A 25,097-nucleotide genomic window follows, 5' to 3' on the forward strand; every position below is an offset into this window, starting at 1 on the left:
TTGAAATTGTTGGTCCTTGGGCGTACGGTTGGATTCCCGGTCCGCGCGGTTGGCGTCCTTCTGAGAGTAGCAGGCCACGTGAATCTCCTCCTGCTCGTTATGGATATTTCTGTCCCTGGCGTTTAAATTTCGAATACATGAACTTTCCTTATGCCCTCGACGTCGTTGAAGGAGACGAGGAGGAAGGTTCTGGTGCTATACTTCCACCGAAGAGTGCCACTACTGCCAAGGTATGGTTATTGCAGATTCTGGCCGCGCCCCTCCTTTTTTGAAAATCAAACTTTGTAAAAAAATAACTCTTTTTGTGGAAAGTGTTGGTTTGCAGGTGTCTAAGAAGAAAAAGATTGGGCCGAAGCAGTCTTCTACCATTGTGACGGGTGAGGCTGAGGTTCATGAAGAAGTTACCAGTCCGGTGAACGAAGAGTTTTCCGAGGATGAGGGAATGTCTGATGGGGAAAAACGCACTGATACTTACCCTCCTAATGTCGAGGAAGAGATTAGTGCGGGTTGTGATGATGTTGTAGTGAGAAATAATACCGCGGTGGTTGACGGCAGTGTTATCGCTGATATGTCTGCTCCTGCTGGTGAGGCTGCGGAAACTCTCCCCACCACTTCTCAAGAGTTCTCCTTTGACAGGATTTATTCCGCAGGGGAACTCTTTGACGATGCTCTCGATTTTCCTGAAGATTTTTCTTTGCTTTCCCCCAATGATGATTGGGATGTGCTCGGGGGTTCTGGTAAGGAAGACGCTGCTGTTCAGAATGAGGGCGCGGATGATCGTAATGCGCATGTTGATGCCGAAACTTGTGCCGATGGGGAAATATCAGCAAAGGGGAAGTCTGTGGTTGACTCGCCTGCCGAGGATTTCCCTCATTTGCTGACGTTTGAGGGTGAGGATGCCATAATGGATTGGCTCAAGAAAAAGGGTCTGCTGTTTGTCCCCCATCCTTCCCTGGTGGTTGCTGGTGAGAAGGATTCAGATGCTTATACCCGTCGGATGATGGAACTATCTTCCGAGGCGCGCGTATCTGAGATGTGGGGGAAAAGCTTGAGTGTTCCCGAAGTTACCCTCGTATCGGAGCCTCCCACTTCTGTTGCGGACATGATGGCCATAGCTGATGGGTACCAATATGGTTATCCCCAGCAGCGTGTCTTGGAGGTAAGTCTTCGTACATATCTCTTCGTGACAATTGAATCCCTCGGTGTAATAATGTTTGCCGTTTGATGTGTAGATGATGAGGAGTGAGCATTGTAACCATGTGTTGTATCAATTCTTTAGAGCGAAATCTTTGAAGCTGGAGGCTAAGCTTCGTCACAGAGAAAAGGAATTATCTGCGGCTGAGGTGGAAATAGAAGAACTGAAGAAAAGCCTTAAAGAGAAAAAAAGGCTGGGTGAAGCGGAGGCTGGTCTTCGTTCAGAGCTTTCTTCCGTTCGCGCTGAGTTAGAGCAAGCTCGCGGCCAAGTTTCAGCTTTCACAGGTTTGGTTCTTTTTCCTCTTTTACCCTCACAGTTCGTCGTAATTCCTCCATACTACTTAGTTGTTCTGTCTGAGTCTCCCCACCCTATCTCCAGTGGGTGGCGTCCCCGAGCTGATATGGCTTCGAAACGAAAGGGCACGGCAAAAATCTCGTATCAAAGAGCTGGTCGAGAAAATTAAGAGCGAAGCCAAAAAGTGGGACGCTCGGGCTGAGGGATGGCGCGCAAGGCATGTTCAAATGGTTGATATGCAGAATTTGTATAACCATGACCGTACTGTGTTCAATGGTATGCTGCTGTGGACACGTGAGAATCTGCGGGAATCCCATGAGCGCACTTCATTGTTGGAGTCTAGGATACATCTTCTGGAAGAGGAATTACGAAAGACTCGCTCCCTTCCTTTTCCGGGAGTTAAGGAGAGCATGCTGTGTCTTACCAGAGAAAGGGACGATGCCAGAGCCGAAGTTGGGGCTCTAAGCAAAGCCCTTGCTGCGTCTCGCGCTGAAATAGCCCGCCAGGCTGAGTCTGAGAGAAATCTCAAAGTATGTATGTACAGACTTAGCAAAGGGGTATCAGAGATAAACAACGAAGTCAACCACCTTCGTCACATGGATTCGATGAAGCAGGTAGAATTAGATGCCAGTAAATTTACTCTCACCAACCTTCAACTAGATTATAAGAAATTATCCGCGGAATATGACCATCTTGATGAAGCGCGAGATGCGGTTGTTAATGAGTATGAAGAGGCTTCGGCTTGTGTCGAAGGTATAACCCTATTTCATCAAGTGTGATTGTGTCTTTTCTGTGCTAACTCCCTTATGTTGTCTTTTTCAGAGCTCGAGGGACAACTCCGCGTTGCAAATGAAAAATTTGAAAAGGCTCAATCTTCCTTAGCGCAGCAGGAAGAACAGACTAATCATTTTAAGAGTTTGGCGGCATCCCGCGAGGAGGCCGTTGGTGCTGCTTCTAAAGAAGTGAATCGTCTATCTTCGTTGTTATCCCAAGCCCACCAGCGGATGACAGTTATTATGCATAAGGCTCGGTGTCAATTGGCTGAGGAGACAAACAAGATGCTGGAGAAGATTGAGCTTGGCCTTAAGACCGAGCATGGCCTCGTGAAGAGCTATCCGCGTCGTCCAGTACCTGCCTCCTTGCCTGGCTCCTCGGGACCCTCATCTGGTGGGAGCGTCCCTTCAACTCTTCGGAACAACCCTGCTGATGGGGCGGCATCATCTAAGTAGAGACCGCGGCATCATTATCCTTCCGTTAGATTTTGCTAGTATTTTGTAAAAAGAATATTTTTGATGTGTATTCCTTGTATTGGCCTTGCCGCTTTTTGTAACCAACCTTTATGAAATGGATCATTTTTTTGATATACCTGCAATATCAGTTTGTTGTTTATTTTAAGCATTGTGAGGAAGGACACTAAAAACAAAAGAAGAGTTTTTTAAGTGTTTGGGTGCGATACCGAAGGGAGGTACCTTCGTGATCGTCTTGAGACCTGTCACCCCGCTGGCGAACCCTTGGCCAGAGGATTCCCAGACGGTGGGGGCCGAGGCAACGTTCTAGGATATGGGGTTAAAATATTTACATACACCCATTCCGTCGACCCGTTGCCTTAAGATTGGTTGGGTATCTCTTTCTGCTGGGTGCCTTCCCCCTGGTCTTACACTTATGGACACTGATGGGGGAGCCCTGAGAGATTGTAGATTAACTACTTTCCCCAATATTGTTGATAGTTTTGTTTACTTGATTGAATTTAGAAAGCTTGTTTGATTGATAGGTTGAGGCCTGCAATTCCTCGTCCAGAGATAGAAACATGTAGAGCGGTCACGCTGCCTTCTTCTTCTGGTCTTCTTCACGCAGATGCAAAGCTGCGTTGCTCCTATGGGTAATATGGTTTAAGCCACTTAGCATTCCAAGGATGCCGGAGGACCTCGCCTTTCAGATTGCGAAGGTAGTAGGAACCGTTTCCCCAATGTCGTGTATTATAAAAGGTCCTCCCCACGTAGGTGCTAACTTTCCCCATCTTTTTCTCGTTGATACTGTGGGATTGTTCTCAACACATACTGCCCCTCTACAAAATTTCGAAGCTTTACCTTTTTGTTGTACTCCCTTGCTAGTCTTCGTTGATAATTTTCCATCTTCTGCAATGCTGCTTCCCTTCTTCCTTCTAGATCGTCCAATCTCTCTAACATCATGTCTGTTGTGAGATTTTTCTCCCATGCTTCGGTCTTTGTGGTTGGCATGAGGATCTCTGTTGGGATGACTGCTTCAGCTCCATAAGTGAGGAGAAACGGGGATTCCCCAGTGGCAGATCTTCGTGTTGTTCTGTATGCCCATAACACATTGTGCAACTGTTCACACCATCGCCCCTTATGTTCGTCTAATTGTTTTTTGAGGATAAGGGCGAGGGTCTTGTTAGTGGCTTCCGCTGTCCATTGCTTTGAGGGTATATGGGGGTGGATTTGTTTTCCTTATTTTGAAAGTATCGAAGAGCATGTCTATGTTTTTCCCCTGTAATTGCTTACCATTATCGGACACGATTTCTGCTGGTATGCCGAACCTGCAAATGATGTTCTGGAATATGAAAGTAAACACATCCACGTCTCTGATCCTGGCTAAGGCTTTAGCTTCCACCCATTTACTGAAGTAGTCCGTGGCTACTATCAAAAATCGTCTTTTCCCTGATCCTTCGACGAAAGGCCCGACGATATCTATGCCCCATTTTGCAAATGGCCACGGGCTATCTATAGAATTTAACATTGTTGCCGGCGCGTGTATCTTTTTGGCGAAGCGCTGACATTCTTCACACCGTCGGGACATTCTTGCGGCATCCTGTATCATTGTGGGCCAGTAATATCCTTGCGTTTTTGCTTTGTCGGCTAGTGATCTCATGCCGCTATGATTCCCTGCGTCACCATAATGGATGTCGTTTAGAATTCGATGCCCCTCTTTCTCGGGATAAGCAACGTAGTAACGGTCCGAGGAAGGATTTCTTGTACAGGATCCCATCCCGAAGATCATATCTTCCTACTTTGGAGAGTATTTTCCTAGCTTGTTTAAGGTCCGCGGGTAGGCTTCCCTTTTCGAGAAACGCATGGATCACCATTCTCCAATCATCTTCGTTGCTGAAGTCTTCGTCTTGATTTGCTCTTGACAGGATATCTTCTTCGTCAAAATCGTTATGGATGTCTTCTCCTACCTGGTCTTCGATATTTTCTTCCACTGTATCTTGATTGGTAGCGAAGGAGAATTGAGATGCAATCGAAGGCTCGTATACCCTTGTTATTTTAATAGCTCGACGCTTTTGTCCTTCAGCATGTGATATATATGCTAGGGCATCCGCGTGCCTGAGATCCCTTCTGCATAAGTGCCGGAACTTGATGTTCGGAATTTGTGATGCCAGTGTTTGGACCAAGGCCATGTAAGCTGAGAGGGTGTCATCGTACACATTGTACTCGAGCCCTATTTGCCGTATGACAAGCTGCGAATCACTTGTCAGTCTTACATCGGTTACCCCCATCTCTATTATTACACGGAGGGCATGTACGACTGCCTCGTATTCGACGATGTTGTTGGTATGCTCTTTGAATTCTAACCTGAGTGCCTGTACAATCCTTTCTCCGGTTGGGGTGGTGATGACAATGCCTATTCCTGCTCCTTCCTTATTTTTGGAACCATCGACGAAGACTTCCCATTGTCTTTGACTCGCGGGTTCGAGGATATCCATTGGATCCTTGCTTTCTTCCTCGGCTTCTGGTATTCCCTTAATCTCTTCGTCGTTGTCCAGGGGAGGTCTGCTAAGAAATCCGCCAAAACTTGGGATTTTCGAGAATGTTGAATTTCATGAATGATGTTGAATTGGTCCAGGTGGGTGTTCCACTTGGCTATTCTGCCCACTTTTCCCGCGCTTTTGAGGACTGCTTCCAGTGGTGCTTTGCATGGGACCCGGATGAAGTGAGTTAGGAAGTAGGTTCTCAGCTTTTGAGTAGCCCATACCAATGCTAGGATAAGTTGTTCGATCTTTGTGTAGTTCCTTTCCGCAGAATTGAGGGTCTTACTGACGTAATAGATAGGCTGTTCTATCTTCGTATTGGTTTTGACCAACACTGCGCTAACTGCGTCTTCTGTTGCTGCTATGTATAATGCCAAAACCTCATCAGGATCCGGCTTCTGCAGGATCGGAATTGAAGCTAGGTGTTCTTTGATTTTTTGGAAGGCTTCTTCGCATTCTGCGGTCCATTCAAACTTACTCCCTTTTTTGAGAATATTGAAGAAATGTTTGCATTTGTCCGAGGATCGGGCAATAAATCTGCCCAAGGCTGCTATGGACCCGTTGAGCTTCTGCACTTCTTTTAAATTCTTCGGGGATGGCATTTCTACTATGGCCTGAATCTTCACTGGGTCTACCTCAATGCCCCTTTTTGTTACCAGATATCCGAGGAATTTCCCCGAGGTGACACCGAAAGTACATTTCTCTGGATTCACTTTCATGTGATGTTTCCTCATTGCTTCGAAGATATCTCTCAGATCCTGGTGGTGATTTTGCGCAGCTTACTTTTGACGAGCATATCGTCAACGTAGACTTCTAAGGTACTACCAATCCATGGCCTGAAGATAGCATCGACCATTCTTTGGTATGTTGCCCCTGCGTTTCGAAGTCCGAAGGGCATTCTAGTGTAGCAATAAAGGCCATGCGGGGTGTAGAACGTGTGTGTGGCTGATCTTCTTCTGCCAGGGCTACTTGGTTGTAGCCAGAATGTCCATCCATGAATGACAGTTCTTCATATCCTTCTACGCTTCCACCAGCTGATCTATGCTTGGCAGGGGATAGCTGTCCTTTGGACATGCCTTGTTGAGGTTAGTAAAATCGATGCATATCCTAACCCCTCCATTTTTCTTAGGAACGACGACCATGTTGGAGATCCATGTAGGGTACTTGACTTCCTTGATGAAACCTGCGTCTAGTAGTTTCCGAAGTTCTTTTTCCACTGCCTTATGATACTCCGGTGCAACTTTTCTATTTTCTGCCTGAACGGGGCGTGCCTGGTTTGATGCGTAGCTCGTGTTGGATTACTTTTCGGGTCAATCCCCGGCATATCTCCTAGTTTCCAGGCGAATACATCCGCGTATTCTTTAAGTAATTTGGTTAGAGAATCTTCTCTTTTTCGTCCATTATGGTCCCTACTTTGATCATCTTCGGGTTTTCTTCCGTTCCTATGTTGATTTCTTTTACGGGCTCTACTGGCGTGAACACCGGCTTCGGGTCCCCGAGGACTGGGACGTTCTTTGATTGCTATTTGGTATGTTTCTGTCCTTCGTTGGCTGCTGAAGTACTTGTCTCTGTGTTTAGGACATTATCTTTTGTCAAACCCTTCCTGTAGTTTCCTTGAGGAACAGGTCTATGGCCTTCTCTTTCGCGGCTTCTTTATTTTTTCTTCGGGTTTTTCGCTGCTCTTCTTGTTCGTTGTTGATACGATCCTGAGTGGCTTGGCACTCTCTTGCAGAGACCCGATCTCCCTTGATTTCCATTACTCTCCCAGGTGTAGGGAATCTGAGATATTGGTAGTAAGTTGCTGCCACTCCCTTGAGTTTATGTACCACTTTCTTCCAATAATGGCGTTGTAGGGGGATGGGGCGTCTACCACGCTGAATCGTGTTTCTACTTTCATGGGCCGCGTTACCTGCAACACGATGTCTCCCAATGGCTTTGTGGGTCCCATTGAACCGTAGATGGTGTAATAAGAGGTCATCAGCTGTTCTTCATGGAGCTTCATCGTTTGAAGCGTCGTAGAATAGAACGTTCACTGAGCTTCCCCCGTCTATGAGGATCTTTTTAGGTTACATCCAGCCACTGGTAGTGTGAGGACCAGGGGGTCGTTATGGTCTTCCATATCTTCTTCGATATCTTCAGCATCGAAATAATAGGTGAGTCCATCCACTCTTCGTGCTCGTCCACCTCTATCCCATCGATCTTATACAATTCGCAGCGGTCCTCGAACTGCTTCCGTAACCTCTTTCCTATCTGTGCTGTAAGTGAGGGCCCTGCGGCTTCAGAACACGAGATGGTGTTGATTGTGCGGTTCCCTTCTGGAAGTTGGACTGGCTTGGTTCGTTTGGATCTATCCTCGGCGACATCCTTTCGTATGTAATGTTTGAGCTCGCCAGCATCAATCAATTTTTGGATCATTATTTTGAGGTTTTTACATTTTTCGGTCTGGTGTCCGTTGAAGCAGTGATATTCACAGTAATCTTTAGACTTCTCGGTTCTTGGGGGCTGTTTTCCCTTAGACCATGGCCACTCCAGATTTTCCCTTCCTTTGATCTCTCGCAGGATCCGAGCATAGCTAGCATTGAGCTTCGTGTAAACTTGATCTTCGAATTTTCGGTCGTCTTTTCGTCGTTCATCCCTTCGTTCCTTCATGTCTTCGTGAGGCCGTCCACTGAGCAATTCCTTTTGGCCCCATTGGTTTGTTCTGCGAATTGGTACGGTGAGACCTCTGCGGTACGCCCTCGGGTTTTCACGCTGGATTTCTTCAAGACGAGCGTGCTTTTCAATAATTATTCGAAGATCTCCCTCTGTCTTAGGCACGCTTCCATGAATCTCAACAATAGTGGACTCATTCGGTCTAATCCCCACTTGTAGCAGTTGATACTTACCACTGGGTCCACACTTCCTATGGCTTGGCAGATCTTGTGCCATCTGTTAGTGTATTCCCTCGTGGTTTCCTTGTAGCCAATTGCCAGTGAAAAGAGCTTATCCATTCCGGTGTTAACAGCCTTGTTGTACATGTAAGTTCTTAAGAACTTTTCTGCGAGTTGGTCGTAGGAGTGGATGGAGTCTGGCGAGATTATCAAACCAAGACAATGCCGATCCCTTCAGGCTTGATGGGAAGTATCTACAGAGTACGGCGTCGTTCTGACTCCATCTAGCTAAGACACGGTTATAATACCGAATATGTGCAGCGGGATCACTGGATCCGTCATAGCATTCGAATGTCGGGACAGGGAACTTCAGTGGAATAGGGGTGTTGGCCAGGCGATGAGTAAGGGGCGTGGAGTTAGCCTCTCTCATGACCTCTTCTAACCTTCCCCCGCCTTGTCTACTTTTTAATTGCCTGATCTCTGCCATCATTTCATCACGCAGCTCTTCCATCGCGCGGTGGTGCCCTACACTATTCTGCTCGTGATAGCCTGACTCTCCGTCGTTATAATCCGGGTCGGATGCGCTACTTCCCCTAGCCGCGTTTGCATTAGCTGCTACGATGACTCTTCGGTCTCGGTTTGGTTCTGGTGCCTTTGAATTTGCTTCATCGAGTTTTTGGCTTGTCTTTGTGCTTAGGGCAATCCGGTCTTTTAAATCCTGGTTTTCTCTGGCCAGCAGAGCTACAACATCTGCGTAAATATTCTGGCTCTTCTTCAATTCTTCGAGCTCGGCCATCAATCGATGTGATTGGTTTGACCCCTGATTGGGAGTCCCAGCTCGTGCTACTACGGCCATGGTGTTGCCTTCTTCTATGGTTTGCACTAAAGGTGGGGGAGGTTCAGCTTCAATTGTTGGCATTTCCAAATCGGGCGGAGTGCCCATCTGCGGTGTTAGAGCCGCCGACACAGTTTGATTCTGCTCGTTTGTTGATGGCATTCCGAAGGTTGGCGGGTGCACGGGTTGGTGTGTTCTGGATTCATCCACCCTTTCTTTTTTTTGGTGAAATTGATTCGTAGCAAAAGTTTTGCTGGCTTCCGCAGCCTTTGGGGCTGCCGCTGCCGTACTATACTTTGTTGCCGCTGCTCCGAGGGCCGCGGCCGCAACGGAGTTAGCGTTCATAGGTGAAGTGATTTCCGCAGTGTCCTGCCTCTGACTGGTCATTTTGGCTTTGTCTCCTTTCTGCTTGCTCCGGGTGATGACCGGGGTTGTCCTTGGTGCTTCCTTTGACGAGGCTTAGGATTTTCCTGCTTCCTGCATCTTTTCCATCGTAGGTCCTTTTGTCGCTTTCTTTCTGCACAAGGGAATTTCAAACAGCGAGGAACAGAAGTGTCCGTGCGGATCGGGTTAGTTTACGAAATTCCTTACTCCAAGACAGGGAAAAACTGCCGAAGGCCACATAGAACTTTTAAAAATGCGGGTTCATTGAATGCACGCGGAAACGTGAAAGGATCCCCTTGAAAATGCACGTAAATCTTTTTGAAATTTTTCGAAAACCCACCGGAAAGACAGGTCCGTACGAGATCTAAAAAGTGTAAATCCATGGATCTAAGCAATAAATCTTTTAACCAGTTTAAATTGCTTCGACAGATACTGCCAGAGCTATCGAAGATAACGGGTGCGTTTTTGAATATGGTAAAGTTAACAAAAGGTAAATACTGTTAGAGCTAATGAAGTAAAGCAATCATATGCTAATTTAATATGAAATCACAGGATAAGATAAATCTTTTACCGGGACGAAGTCCCTGTTTCTAGCGCCAAATTGTGAAAACATAAATCACGCAGGCATCAATATGTTCACAAACTATGTTCGCACTCTAGGTACAGACTCACATTGATAATACAATTGTATTGAATCCTTGACTCAAAACCTTCGGGTTTATCATAGCCTCATCTAATAACATCGCAAGGGGCGTTTACGCAGGGGAAGATAAAGAAAACGAAATATAAAAATAAAACTCATGGAGCGTTAGGCGAATATAAAGTGCTGAAATGTAAATAAGACTGTGATTTACGTGGTTCAGCACTAAGGCCTACATCCACGGGGTTGTTGTTTCACTATGTACTTGATGGTTACAGAGATATTCGAGCGACTTTGGAGTTTACATAGGTCTGTATATTGTAAAGGACAAACTTACACTCACAATCCTTCTCTCTCCTTCTCTCCCTGATTTTTCCGATCCCCTCACTCTTGGTGGAGAGGGGGTATTTATAGGGTTAGAGTATGGGACCCATTTCTGAGGACCGTTGGAACCTTATCTTCTTGTGCTTTGTGTCCATCACGCGGAGGTCTTCGTTCATTGCTTGATCACGCAGAGTCATCCTCGTTCGTTCCACGGGCTGATCGACACGTACACTGCTCAGAGTGTTTAATGCGGGTAGTTGAGGCGCTGCTCGTGTCAGACAAGTGTCTTCTGCCCCTGTCACGTCCATGTCAGTTCACCTTCTCTCCACCGTTGATCTTGGCTTCTTTTGGGGATGAGATAAAGTAACTCTTCGGGAGTTATTTGGTGCTCCGCAGTGCATCGTGTTTTCGGTACATCTTTTAACTTCTTCCCTTAGATTTGTTCGGGCAAGGATCTGACGCCGACGGGATGGGATTCTTGGCTATGGGCGTGTGTCATCATGTTTTGATGACTTTGTCCGCATGCTTTTCACGTATCTTCCTATATACACGTGTTTGATGATGAGATATGTACACACATATATAATGAATATTTAATTCAAATAGGGTTTCATATAATCCGTAAACATCCAACTACAAAATTACTTTTTAATATCATTCTCATAACTGTTAGAAAAAATATTGACTAAAAAAGAAGCAAACCAAACACTTTTAACAAAATCACATTCAACAAATAAATGTACCTCATCTTCAAAAACATCTTTGTTGCAGAGTCTACATTAGACCAAGCATTGTGGCAAGAGATATCCCTTCCCTATCCCCTAATTGTAGGGAAGAGATATGGGTCACAAAGCGACCCCACTATGGCCTACTATCATCTCTTCCTTACATTGCATGGAAACTCAGTAGTAGAGTTTCCTTCTTCTTTTTTTTCCAAATTTTATTTCCACGAGTTTTGATAATTATTATTTATCGGTAAAAAAATTGAAGAGAAAAAAATGGAGATATATTATAGGAAATAAAAGAGTTAAAAGCGGAAAAAAAAAAGGGTAAAACTAAAATTTCTCAAACGGAAACTAAGTATCCGTTGAAAAATCACATGGAACTCAGTTTCCGTAAAGTAGTTTTTTACCTAAAAACTCAGTTTCCGTGTGATTTCCCTTCCCTATAAGGTGGATCAGATCTGATCCACTTCTAAATGCATGGAAGGGATATCCCTTCTTTAAAGAAATATAGAAGATCATAGAACTTGAATTTCTATACATTTCTCTGCATTCAGGGGATAACGAAGGGATATTTCTTGCCATATATAGTGGTTGGCCTTAGGGATAAGACCACTGCTTATTAAAGTGGGAGATTTTTTTCTCAAAGGAAGCACTCCAGAAACTAGTTTCCAACAAAACATTTGAATTTTGGTAATGCTTGAAAGTTTCCGGATATGATTCCAGAATTTACCAAGCTCATTATTTGTAAAAAGAAAAAAAAGGAAAAAACAATGTAGACATTTGGTGGTCCATATGGCAGGAAAATTGAATTGTACAATTTTATATGTATGCTAATATTAACCCAAAATAGCATATAACACTACTTCCTCTTCCAGAAAGGAAATGCTATCATTTTTTGTTTTTGTTTTTTAGCATATATCTCTTTTCCACATTAGGTGGTAGTATTATGCAAACCTTATAATATATTAAAACCCATTGTAGGATGAAGTTCTGAAAATCATTAACTGAGAATAACAAGGAATCAACTTTTATGAGTCTGAAAAGATTCATTGCTTTATCAATGTCTACTCCCGCACCCTACTCAGATATTGGACTTACACAACCACTGTTAAAGCAAGGGGAACCTATGCTAACTACACGATAAAAGAGTAGTTAGAAGAGAAAGAAGTTGAAGCCGCCTTTCGATGAGCGACTAAAAGGAATTGATACAACATCATTTTAGAAATAGTTATATCAAAAATTTAAATTAATTCTGATTAAATAAAAACTGACTAGGATGACTTAACATCTTTTATGGGAATTTCCAGTTTTAAACATTGGATTTGACATCTATATCCAAAACTAGGTCACGTCATCTAAACGTCAGTTTGAAAAGGTAAGGTTGGAAAAGGATTTTAAGAAAAATAAAGAATTTCAATATTTTCTTTCACGCACGATTCATTAGAGAAGCTGTAAACATACGAATAGTGAATGTTATCTTGATGGGTAAAATAGATATTTTGGAGGTTAAAATGCGATTGACTGAGATACATATAGATCACACGGGCACGATAAAAATATTTCAGCCAGAAAAATTATTTTAAATAGTGGTGCTAAAAATCCTACGTGGAAATTTTATTTATGCCTTCATTTATATATTTTAAGAAATATAACTATTTGGCTTATAAAGTGTACTCGCGTATAAACCATCTCTAGTAGGGTAATGTTTTAAGTTTTAACCACTGCTTTTCTCTATTTTCTATATATTAAAATAAAAAATAAAATTCGTGATACAAGGAGCGTGTAATATTAAAATACAAAAATGAGAAGCGTTTGGAAAGATGAAGAAATATATTTAAGGATCTGTATTTAGTCGGGGGATCAGATTATTATTCAAGACTCTCAGTTACAATGGAAGTGGTTGGGTCTCAAGACTCTCAACAACCAGTTCATCATCACTCAAGGTACACATAATAAAATAAAAGAAAAACCTAATCATATATCTGTTTTCTTTTTTTTAAGCGCTCTATATCTGTCATCAACACAATATTGTTCGTTTTTATTAGAATTTCTTTTTTTTTTAGGCCTTCAAAAAAAAAAAAAAAAAGTTAATTTCTTTTTAAGTAAGATTACATTAAATATAGTCATCTGAGCTGACGGGATGTCGCCCTAATGTAAAACACCGTTCCGAAACTGATGATGCTACATTAAATTTGAATATGTCGCCCTAATGTAGATGTTGTTGTTGAGCCATCTACATGTATGAAGTGTTTTTAATTCTATTCGAGATAACGATTCATCCTAACAGGGACTTCTTAGAGACATTAATGTTTAATCCATTCTTATATTTGCATATAGAGAGATTTGATGGGGACTAGTCCTTTCTTTTCTATAGAATGCTAGATTCATATTCTCCCGAATTACTATTCTTTTTCTTTCAGTTTTTGATCTTCTTCAATATATTTTTCTGGTTACACGTTTTTTTCTTTATCATTTACCTCAGTGAAATAGTGGCGAAGAACGTGATGACTAAAGAGGGTATAATCTGCTTACGTACCGAAGTCATTAACAATTTGAATGACAAACCTTGGTCCGACCTTCCTCCCGAACTTCTTTTGGAAATTGCTGGTAAATTAGGCTTGCCCGAGCATCTTAGTTTTCGTGGTGTTTGTCAACCGTGGCGCTTAGCTTCTTCAGAAGCTTCAGCTGACCTTCAGTCAGAAATTGATACCAAACCTTGGTTTCTACTCTATGGTAGCGGTTCACACTGTTCTTTACTTGATTCTTTATCAGATAAAGTTTATAATATTCGTATGCCGGAACTAGATGGTGCGACTTGCATAGCATCAAAGGAAGGTTGGCTTCTTCTATACCGAAATGAATCGCTGTTCTTCTACCGTCCTTTCTCCCATGCAAAAATAGAGCTTCCAAAGTTTCCTACTCAGCAATTGTTTGATGATCATACTGCAACATTTTCATCAACTCCTATATCTCCAGACTGCATGGTTTTTATTGGCACCAGAACTAGTAGTACCCAATTGGTGTTAAATGTTCTTCGAAGAGGATCTAATGTATGGGTTCAGTATGAAGAGACTATTTATGGACCAGACCCGAATTTTACATTCATGACATTTTGCAGTAGTGGTGAATTTTGCAGTGGTGGTGAACTAAATTTGGTGTCAAAAACCCATCATGTTGTTTTCTCTGTTGAAGAAAAGAGATGGATGCACCGCGTCTTGGTACCCAGTAACACACCTGGGTCTTCTCCAATACCATGGAAAAACAGAGACCCGAAAATTGAACTGAAACGAAAATTGGGGTTGGAAAAAGGTGATTCACTTACAATTTGTGGGACGGAGATAATAGGCGAACATAATACATGCATAAGTAACCAGGTGATCAAGGCTGTCGAAGAGGAAGGTGTGGATATCCGCCATAACAAGGGAGTGTGGATTAATCCACAATTTTTTCAACTTCCTCTAAATCAGAACAGTTGGTCATTTTAAGTTTATTTTCATAGAAAACGTTTAAGCATGCATATTTGATCAATTCCTTTGTTTTGGTAATATGGACCAATTTCATGGTCAGTGAATATTAGGGTACTTAATCTGTTTGCCCCTTGTCCTAGAAAACATTCTACTTTCAGTTTCAGTTTTGCATATCGAATATATGCAAAGAAGCAGAATTATTATCATGTCAAAACAAAGATTTGGCAATATCAAATTCTTGGAAATTCAGTAGCTTTCACATTTCAGTTATATTTGGTTACATTATGAACTTTGTTTTCATCTTACCCCAACAATCAATCACTGACTTTATATCACTTCTCATCCAGTGTTTTTTCTTCTTCTCCCCTACCTTCTTTGCTTCTTACTATCATGGCATCACCCAAATGCGCAACCCATACACATTTATATGTCATCCAACTCTGGCTTCAACTGTTTGTCATACTATTCCTCAAGAAGTATTGGATTTGAACTGGTATCAAGTTGTAAACTCCCACCTCATGCCAGAGAGATGGCATGTAAGTGATGCATGGCATCTCTCTCAGCTTTATAAACAACTACATGCATCAAATTTCCCTTTTTAGAAAGAATTCAGAATTTCATTAAGGTCAAGCGGAGTCATCTTAATAGAATAATTTTGATAAATAAGCTACTAATTACGTGTAGGCCTTTCGGCCAGTGATAGCATATCATCATGATAGTTCAACATACAACAGATCCAACCAAATTGACAAATTGTTATTAGCAGAAACCAGTACACAAAAAACAAGAACAGCATTGGTGTAAAGCTTACCCGATATTCCTCAGAAGTATCTTGACTGTTTACTCCAGCATTCAGAACTCTCTCTGAACAGGACGTGTATACTCTGTCTACATTTGGAGTAAAGAACAGCCAAGAAATACCCTATATCCAAATCAAGAACATAAGTAGAATGAAAAAGTGACGCAAAAAGTAAAACACCACCTTATAAAAGTATAAATAAGATACCACATTAAAAGCAAAATTAAAAAGGAGCAGAAGTTATCAAAGAAATACTGGTTGACTTCTGCATATCATACCCCATCTATGACATATAGGACATGTAGACAGTTTGCGATCTTAACGTTTGCACTAAGAGTGTTATGGAATAGCCTTTTAGGTTGTAATCTATTTTACAGACATACTTGAGCTGAAGAGGAACAAGTGAAAACATAACAACTCTTGGCATCATTTTTTCGAAGGCACAAAAAATGGATTATGATGTCTCATGCAGAATTGGATCTGATAGACTAGAACTTAAGAGATACAATCACACTAGTCCAACTGAAAATTAAACTATAGCAAGGAAAAATCCAATAAAAACTCTATAAAAGGAAGTGTCTGTAAAGCAAGAGATTTTAGGAGCTCTCACCAGAAGAATGTGGATCCCAGATCTGGACCAGCAATGATGCAATCAAAATCTTTCAACCCTGTAGCAACCTCAGCAACAAGATCGTGAGATAATTCCTGACTTCCCAGCCCTGAAAATGTGCATTCACATAGATATCTCAGATATACAACTGAAGCAACGGATTAGAGATTGTGTTTACAGAAAGGAACACACTTTTAAAAGGATTCACGTACATTCCAACTCTGTTGTAACTTTATCATGAAACCTGTTGGATATTGTCATCATCTTCCCACTCCATAGTTTCGGTTGTGGATTTCAACAACGATAAGAAGTGTTATAATTCTCAAATACAAAAATAACTAGGATTTCGCATATCAGACTCTAGAACTCTTAACATCTGATACATTTCATTCATTTCGTGGTTTTTAGATTCATTCCCTGCAACAAACACCATAACTTCGTTTTTCATTTCAATCCAACTACAACCAGGAGATTTTTTCACTCCTCGTTCTAACATTATTTTTCTTATCTTCTCTGCTTCTTTCCATAGACCATTTGCACAATACAAATTTGACAACAACACATACCCAATTTCTCTTTCGGGTTTCAAACTCCTCAAATCCTCCCCAAGTGATACTCCAAGTCCCATTTGACCATGTGTGGCACAAGCACCAAGTAGAGTCTCGTTTGAACTGGTCTGAAGTTTGTGAGAGTGCTCTTCAACCAATTCTTTGGCTTGTTGTAAGTAACCACCTCTTCCGAGCAAGTCGACCATGCAAGCTACGTGATCAGCTTCATGAGCAACTCCATAAATTGACTCCATGGATTCAAAAATCGCTTTGCCTTTTTCTATAAAACCTGAATGACTACAAGTCATCAACATTCCAATGAATGTTACTTTATCAGGCATCATTCTCGATTCTAACATCTCCTCGTAAAATCTTAAAGCTTCAATAACTCGTCCGTGTAAACCTAATCCGAGCAACATTGTATTCCATGTAACTAAATCCTTATCGATAATATCACTGAATGCACGAGTTGATCCGTCTATGTCTCCGCACTTTGCATACATGTTAACTAAGCTATTTCCAACATAAGCATGTGAACAAAATCCATATCGAATTATACAACCATGAATAACCTTACCAGGTCCTTCAAAGGCCAAGTTAGAACATCCATGAAGAACAGCTCCAAAAGTAAATTCATCAGGCCGAAGAAGGTTTCTTGTCATGTCAACTAAGAAACTAAGAGCCTTCTCCACATAGCCACTTTTTGCATACCCAGTAATCATAGTAGTCCACGAAACAAGATTTTTCTCTAGTGCTTGATGAAACACAGCAAGAGCTTCATGAACATCTCCAACTTTTATATGAGCATCAATCATTGCATTCCAAGAAACCTGGGTATGGGATTCTATTGACTCAAAGATCTTAACTGCATCTTCACAGCAGCCTACTTTAGCATAAAAACTTAATATGGAGTTGTTAACTTCAACTTCAGATATCCATCTGGTCTTCGCAATGCACCCATGGATCATTCGACCATAGTATGAATTGGGTAATTCAGCACAAGCGTTCATAAGTGCAGTAAACGTCCAAAGATCAGGCTTGGATGCCGTTTTTCTCATATTTCTAAACAGCTGCAAACATAACTCAAACTTCCCAGTTCGAGAATAACCAGCAATAAGTATGTTCCATGCAAATTCTACATGATTTGGCATATTATCGAAAACCCACTGCCCTCTATCCAATTCCCCACTTTTCACATAAGCAAACAATAGAGAACACCAAGAAACGTCATTTTGACAAGTGATTTCTTCAAACATTCTACACGCATTCAAAGGAACCAAACATTTCCCGTACATATGAATGAGACAATTACACACAGGTAATGAAGATTGGAATCCAGACCTAACAACAAGCCCATGAATTTTGCTTCCATGATAGAAATCCCCCAAATCAGCACATGCACTCAAAGCAGACGTAATAGTGAAATCGTCCAGTGGAGTGTCAGAAAATCTCATTTCGGAAAATAAACTTAAAGCATCTTGATAAAGACCCGATTTAGAATAACTAGTTAGCATTGCATTCCAAGCTATTGTGTCTCTGTGCTGCATTTCATCGAACAGCTTTCGTGCCAAAGTGATTTTACCTGATTTTGCTAAGGCAACAATCTTTGATGTAACTTGAAACATTGAATGTATTTCGTATGTTCCTGAGAAAGACTGTAGAACGCTAGTTTTCACATTTTTAAGTAATCAACAAATAAGACAAGCATATATTTTTTCTTTTGGAGAAGACTATGAAGAAAAACTTCTTTAGTTTGTCCCGACGCACTTTTTCTTCTTCAAAATTCCTAATACCGCAGCTAATGATGTGCAGTGTAGGATAGATAACTGAAGAGGGTGCAGGTTAAGTGTGTTTTCACATGTTCTATCCAAGTGTGTGCAAACTGTATAACTACAGTTTCTATAAGTTAGAGTCTGTGCTGCTTTTGTCCCCGGGAGGGCGGCGACCGAGCCAGAAATTTATGTGTAGGTGGGCTAATGTTTTTTTTCTATGATTACTTAAATCTACTCATCTTAATAGCGACAATACTAAACGCAATAAAACTGTAAAGGTAAGAGCATAGCCTAAAATTAACCTTAGTGGAGGTAAATTTGAGTGTCGAATAATACTAACATTTTAGACGGCCGCAGGCCGTTACAAAATTTTGAGATTATATATGGAGCAAATAGCTAAAGATGCAACAGATTTTTGTTTCATCTCATTGCTGTGGGCTAATTTAGTTTAAATAAGTGACTATTTACTTATCAGATGGGGGCTAATATATATTTTGTGTCCATTTTGAAGGGTCAAAATAAGTTTCGTTGAGATTTGGGGTGGGCTATAGCACACCCTAGCTACCCCCTCCCTCGGTCACTGCGGGAGGCAGATTGACAATGGTATATGAGATCTCTCGTGCTATGAAAAGAGGAAAAAAGGGAAATTAGGATATCAGGGTTTAAAAATCGACATGAGCAAAGCTTTTGATAGAATTGAGTGAAACTACCTTATTAAAATCTTCAAGAAAATGGGTTTCTCCGACCGCTGGTGTGATCTAATTCATCAATGCATTAGCACTACTTCTGTCCCAGTTCTCCTAAATGGTTCCTTATGAGAGAATTTTCACCCTATAAGGGGTATAAGATGGGGAGATCCGCTATCTTCGTACTTGTTTATCATTTGCATGGAAGCCTTATCTAGGATGATTGAAGATGCGGAAAACAAAAGAAAAATCTTTGGGATCAAAATAGCCAAGACTTGTCCACATATTCCACACCTTTTGTTCGCCGATGATATTTTGATTTTCACTAAGACTGGTATAAGAGAATTTAGGAATGTAATGAAGATCTTAACTGACTTCAGCTTTGTTTCTGGACAAATGATAAACCTGAGTAAATCTGGCGCTTTTCACATACCCAACCTTCCCAACAGATTTCGTCGAATCTTGTTAAGAACACTGAAGGTGAGGAAGATGAACGCTAAAGAAACATATTTAGGGACACCCCTATTTTTTCAGAGACCTAGGCATCTAAACTTTGATAATCTCATCATTAAATTCAAAGTGAGGCTGAAAGGATGGCGAGGTAAATCCTTAAACCAAGCTGGCAGATCAGTTCTCATCTCATCCACTCTAGATTTCACTCCTATTTATAGAATGACCTGCTTCCCCATCCCGGTTAAAACTCTCAACACCTTAACTTCCATTCAAAGAGACTTCTGGTGGAGAAAATCCGAAGGAAAAAAAGGATTATACATCAAATCATGGGTATTCATTATGAAACCCAAAATCCACAGAGGATTGGGGTTCAAAAACTTGAAAAAGGTCAATGAATATGCTGACAAAACTGGCATGGCCAATGGTAAAACAACATACTTCCCTGTGGCACAAGTTCTAAAATTTGTACACTTCCCTAACTCCTGTCTTATCTCTGGAAAAAATGTTAAAGGAGGCTATATTGCCTGGAGTGGCATCAGGCAAGGACTTCAAAAGGTTGCTACTAACTCTATTTAGGACTTCGGGTTTCAATCAACCCTCAACATCTGGACCAATGCCTGGGTTCCGGGATGGTGGGGCCACTTCTGCCAAAAAAATGAATATGGAAATGTTGACTTTGATCTCAAAAGTGAAAACTACAGGGAGACCCATTCTCCCAGACTTTTCTACTATGAAACCCACATTCATAAAAACACGGGCGCGCACCCATTTTATGGAAGAAAATTATTCTCAAACCCATAATTTCTGAAATTATGTTTCGTTCTTTTCTCTTCTTCATCATCTTCTGTGAGAAGAACACAGACGAGAAAAGATTCAGTCGAGTTGAGATCGATGGGGATTTCAAATATGTTGCAGTCAAGAATAAGATGAAGAGGAATTATAGCTTCTGATGTTCAGAACTTGGAGAAGATTCATATATGATTATTAGCCGAGACAAGACGGGGATGAAGAACAGATTGATGCCATTGATTCCCGCTGCTGAGTGGCGAGGATTAAAATATATTTGAGTGTTTGAGGGTCTGCAATGGCTGGAATTCGAATTCAAAAAGGAAGTTAAGATGGACACGGGATTCTGGTCAGAATTTATCAGAGTTTGATATGGTTTATGGCCAAAGAAGCAGCTGAAGAAATTCAAACTGTTGCCGTAACTTATTGCAGTGAACTAACGGAGGAGGCTAAGAAGAGATTCGAGTCCTTCATTGGGTTAAGATGAATGGGTTTTGCTGAATTCGAAATAGAATTCAGTGAAGAATGAATCGAGAGAGGAAGTTGAACGAGTTGGTGCTGGAAACTGTTCTTGTTGCTACTGATATTGATGGTTTTGTTATGAATGTTTTCAGAGTTTGTATGAATGTTTAGTACACTGGGTTTGTATGTAATCCAAATTTGCGGGGAAGGAGATGGAATGGCCTTCGAAATCAAGATAAAGTTGTATATCTGCATTACCATCAAACTGCACGAGAAGTGTTCGTAAAAAGGCCTAAACGACCTCTGCTTCCAGCCTAGTCTGCGGTGACCAAGAATTACGAAGGATAGCAGGAAGCATGAAGAGCTCGAGAAGATCGCTGGTGATGGCAATGAATGTTGTTCATGGTTAATAGTGGGTTCAACGAAGCTGAGCTATTGTGGTTCACTGATGGCAGAGAGGAATAATGGGAAGATAAGGAAGACTTGGTTCTCGCCGAGAGATGAGTTTGGTGTGGAACAGATATGTAGTGATGCTCGATAATGGAGGAGCAGAGCTTGCTTCTTAGTAAGAAAAGGGTAGATGATAAGGTGTTGTGGTTGGGTGGAGAGATGATAATGCACCATAATAGGTTTTGGTACAGTGAACAGATGAATAACATGTTATGCATCTACAAAAATTGCTGCATAACTTGTTATGCAGTCCAGAAAATAGTTGCATAACACGTTATGCAACAACCTTTTTGTTGGTATAGAAACCAACAAAAAAAAGGACTGCATAGCTTGTCATGCACCTACAATAATATATGCATAACATGTTATGCAGTCATGAAAATGGATGCATAACCTGTTATGCATACGAAAACATGGCTGCATAATGGATTATGCATCGAGAAAATTGTTGCACAATCCTTTATGCATCGAGAAAATAGATGCATAACCTGATATGCATCCGTAAATATGGATGCATACTGCATTATGCATCATTTTTTTATATGTACGGCTAAAATCAACCAAAACAATGGTTACATAACTTATTATAGATGCATAACTTTGTTATGCAGATACATAACTTGTTATGCAGTCGAAAAAATGGTTGCATAATTCGTTATGCGTCTGCAGAATGTGTTATGCATTGTTTTTGGTGACTGCATAATGGTTAAGTATCAAATTTTCAAAAAATTTCCCTAAAATGAGGATCACCTCCGATTTTTTCATTAAAAACAAAAATTTGATATTCTTGTTTGTACTCGTTGCGTAGCTCTTTTAAAAAGATTTCCAACGATATAAAATTTGTAACATTCCAAGGCACGGATTTTTAGATATGTTATATCCAAGTTGCGTTGCCAATTATACCCCTAATGCATAACCTGTCATGCGGATGCATAATCCGTCATGCATACATTTTTAAGAATTTCATATAATTATGGGTGTCACGGAAATAATTATGGGTTTCACGGTACCCAAAATTAATTGTGGGCTTGGCAATAAGAATATTATCTTTTTTGGACCTCTTCCTAATTTCCCCATCTCAAAATCGTATACTTGGTTAATATTGATCGGAAAAAGTGAAACTCTCTTTTTGTTGATTCGTTATTTGATGAACAAACTAGCACCAGGATTAAGTCCATCGATCTTAGACAAGGCCCATACACTCTTAGATGGGCGCTACCAAGTCTGGCAAGTTCACCACTAGCTCGATGTACAAAATAACTCATGGACCCCATGGAAGTGCAAGTAGACTCTCATATTTTTGCCAAATTATGGAAGATTCAGACTATCCCTAGAAGCAAGCAATTCTTATGGAAATGTCTTTCCAACTATCTGCCAGTTAGAGAAGTATTAGGTACTAGAATTTACTTAGAATCGTTAAACTGCCCTTTGTGGAGTAACCATATGGAATCAGTCCAATATCTTTTTATGGAGTGTACATTCTCAAGGGAAGTTTGGTTTGGGCTCTCTCACTCTTCGAGAATTAGAGATGGTCAAAAGTTACACAGATGGACTTCTGGATGGTTTACTAATCCGGATCAGTGGGAGGAAAACACATATGATTGGGTCATAACTTCTGCGATTATCACTTGGCATATTTGGAAAGCTAGGTGTAATTTGGTCTTTACTGATATTAAATTAAACCCATCGGAAACAATTAGGTTGACTGAAAACAAGATACTAGTTCACTCGGATGGGTACAAAGAATGAAAAATACAACTAAAGAGGTTAAAATGGTTACTATTACGGACTGGATACCACCACCAATGGGTATTGTTAAGTTGAATTTTGATGGTTCATTTGTGGATGCTAATGGTCCAGTGGGGTCGGGATATATTTGTCGTGATTTTACAGGGACGTTTAGGAACGCGGAATGCATCTCAGCACTCGTAACATCACCAGATATGGATGTAAGTCAACCCACACTATCAGCCATTCAGTGGGCCACAAAGCATCAGCTAAAAAAGGTAATTCTAGAAGGAGATAGCATGGAGGTGATAAGCTACATCAACGGAACAAACGAAAACATCGACTGGCAGCGCATAACTCTTTTGGAGGAACCCAAGGAGCTGACAAGGAATTTTGATTACTTTGAATGCCGTCACATACCTAGTGTGAACACACAAATCACGAAGGCATCCGAATGCTCACAATCAATTCTCATCATCTAAAGAGATTTGTGATGATGATATTCTAGTGTTGATTCCTTGGTTCAAAGCCTTCGGGTTTATCATAGCCTCATCTAACAACTCCATGCGAGGCGTTTGCGCACGGGATATAAGTACAAACAAAGAAAGCAAAACGTATAAGTAAAGATCCACGGGGTTAAATAAATATAAAGTGCTGAAATGTAAACAAGACCAAGGTTTACGTGGTTCAGCACTAAGGCCTACGTCCACGGGGTTTGTTGTTTTACTATATTCTTCACGGTTACACGAATAGTCGAATGACTTTTGGGTTTACATGTTTCTCTCTTCTAAAGGATTAACTTACACTTGCAATCTCTCTCTCATTCCTTTCCTGATTTTTCCGATCCCCCTTCCTCTTGGTGGAGACGGGGTATTTATAAGGTTAGAATGTGGGACCCATCTCTGAAGGCCGTTGGAACCTTATCTTCTTGTGTTCTTGCGTCTATCACGCAGAGGTCTGCGTTTGCCCCTTGATCCCGCAGATGCATCCTCGCTCGTTCCACAGTTTGATCGACACGTACACTGCTCAGAGTGTTTAATGTGGGTAGTTGAGAGGTCTGCTCGTGTCAGACAAGTGTCTTCTGCCCCTGTCACGTCCGTGTCAGCTAACTTTCTCTCCACCGTTGATCTTAGCTTCTCTTTTGGGGATGAGATAAAGTAACTCCTCGGGGTTTATTTGGTGTTTCGCAGCGCATCATGTTTTGATGTTTTGGCCTGCATGCTTTCCACGTATCTTTTTATATACACGTGTCTGATAGTGAGATATATGTGTACACAATTTGCCCCTTTTCTTCGTGCTTGAATGTCTAATGGGTGCCTTGAAGAAAAACCATCGTCGCATATTCTTCTCACTCCTAATAACTTCTCCTAGATACTCGGGCACGTCTTTTATTCGTGCATTAACTGCTTATGTAACGGGCATGTTTCCCATTCCTCCATTAATTTCCTTCTCTTTCTTTCGGGTATATTAAGGAGAGAAAGAAAATTAATTTCATTCTTCCTAAACATTCTCTCAGTTTTCATTCTTTGTTTTTCAGCCCTTAAATTCTCTGTCAGTCTTCATTGAACCTGTGACCTTAAATTCTCTGTCAGTCTTCATTGAACCTGTGACCTTAAATTCTCTCCACCTTAGCATTAATCACGCCCGCTTCCACTGTTTGTTTCTTCTGCTTCTGTTTTTGCCGGTAAGTTTTTCTTTTCTTTGTTTCCACTGTTTTACGCTGTGTTGATTTGTAAATTCTCTGCTACTGTTGTTCCTTGTTTGTGATTAAGAACTTCTTTTAATGCTTGCATACTAGTTTGCCCCTGTTCTTCATCTTAAATCAAGGAGGCCACTGTTTTGCTTGTATTTGAGTTTTTGAGGGTGTGAATTTTATGGAATTTTGAGCATGTATATTAAATTTAGGGTTTCTGCGTTATCGTGTGTGTATTGCTATTGATGTGGTTTTTTGATCTTTGGTAATGTTTTTGAATGTGTGTAACTTGTTCTTGATTTTAATCTTTTCGCAGCCATGTCTGACCGTCCGCGGCTTCCTTATCAGACTCCTGGTTCTGGCCTATCGAGATCTCCTCCGCGTAGAGAGTCTCAAGATGATGTTCGTCGAAGTCGAGTTTCTTCTGGAGCGAAGGCCTCGTCTTCTAGGGAAGAGATTCCTCCGACAAATCCTTCTGGGTCCCGAAGAGTCTTCGATCGCGCAGCGTCTCGTCCTCGTGATGATATTAGGAGTACGCAGGCTCCGCCTCGTGCTGTTGCTTTTGATGTTCCTCCTCTACGTTCGTTAGTGCCCGAGCATCATCTGCCGT

At 41.3% G+C, this 25,097-nt stretch overlaps 2 protein-coding genes across 2 annotated transcripts; one reads left to right on the forward strand and one right to left on the reverse strand.

The window, feature by feature from the left end:
* Positions 1-12,822: 12,822 nt before the first annotated feature.
* LOC113352570 (F-box/kelch-repeat protein At1g57790-like) lies at positions 12,823-14,518 on the forward strand. Its single transcript, XM_026596380.1, has 2 exons — positions 12,823-12,976; positions 13,516-14,518. Exons 1-2 carry the CDS (start codon positions 12,924-12,926, stop codon positions 14,516-14,518), a joined length of 1,056 nt encoding a protein of 351 aa, XP_026452165.1. The 5' UTR covers positions 12,823-12,923.
* Positions 14,519-14,729: 211 nt separating this feature from the next.
* Positions 14,730-18,363, reverse strand: LOC113354362 (pentatricopeptide repeat-containing protein At2g36980, mitochondrial-like). Its single transcript, XM_026597709.1, has 4 exons — positions 16,122-18,363; positions 15,910-16,018; positions 15,312-15,422; positions 14,730-15,075 (listed from the first exon to the last, which is right to left on the reverse strand). The coding sequence occupies exon 1, from the start codon at positions 18,080-18,082 to the stop codon at positions 16,232-16,234; it is 1,851 nt and encodes a 616-aa protein (XP_026453494.1). The 5' UTR covers positions 18,083-18,363; the 3' UTR covers positions 14,730-15,075; positions 15,312-15,422; positions 15,910-16,018; positions 16,122-16,231.
* Between the last annotated feature and the right edge of the window lie 6,734 nt (positions 18,364-25,097).

This window comes from Papaver somniferum, chromosome 2 (assembly GCF_003573695.1).
Source record: "Papaver somniferum cultivar HN1 chromosome 2, ASM357369v1, whole genome shotgun sequence".
Lineage (NCBI taxonomy): Eukaryota > Viridiplantae > Streptophyta > Magnoliopsida > Ranunculales > Papaveraceae > Papaver > Papaver somniferum.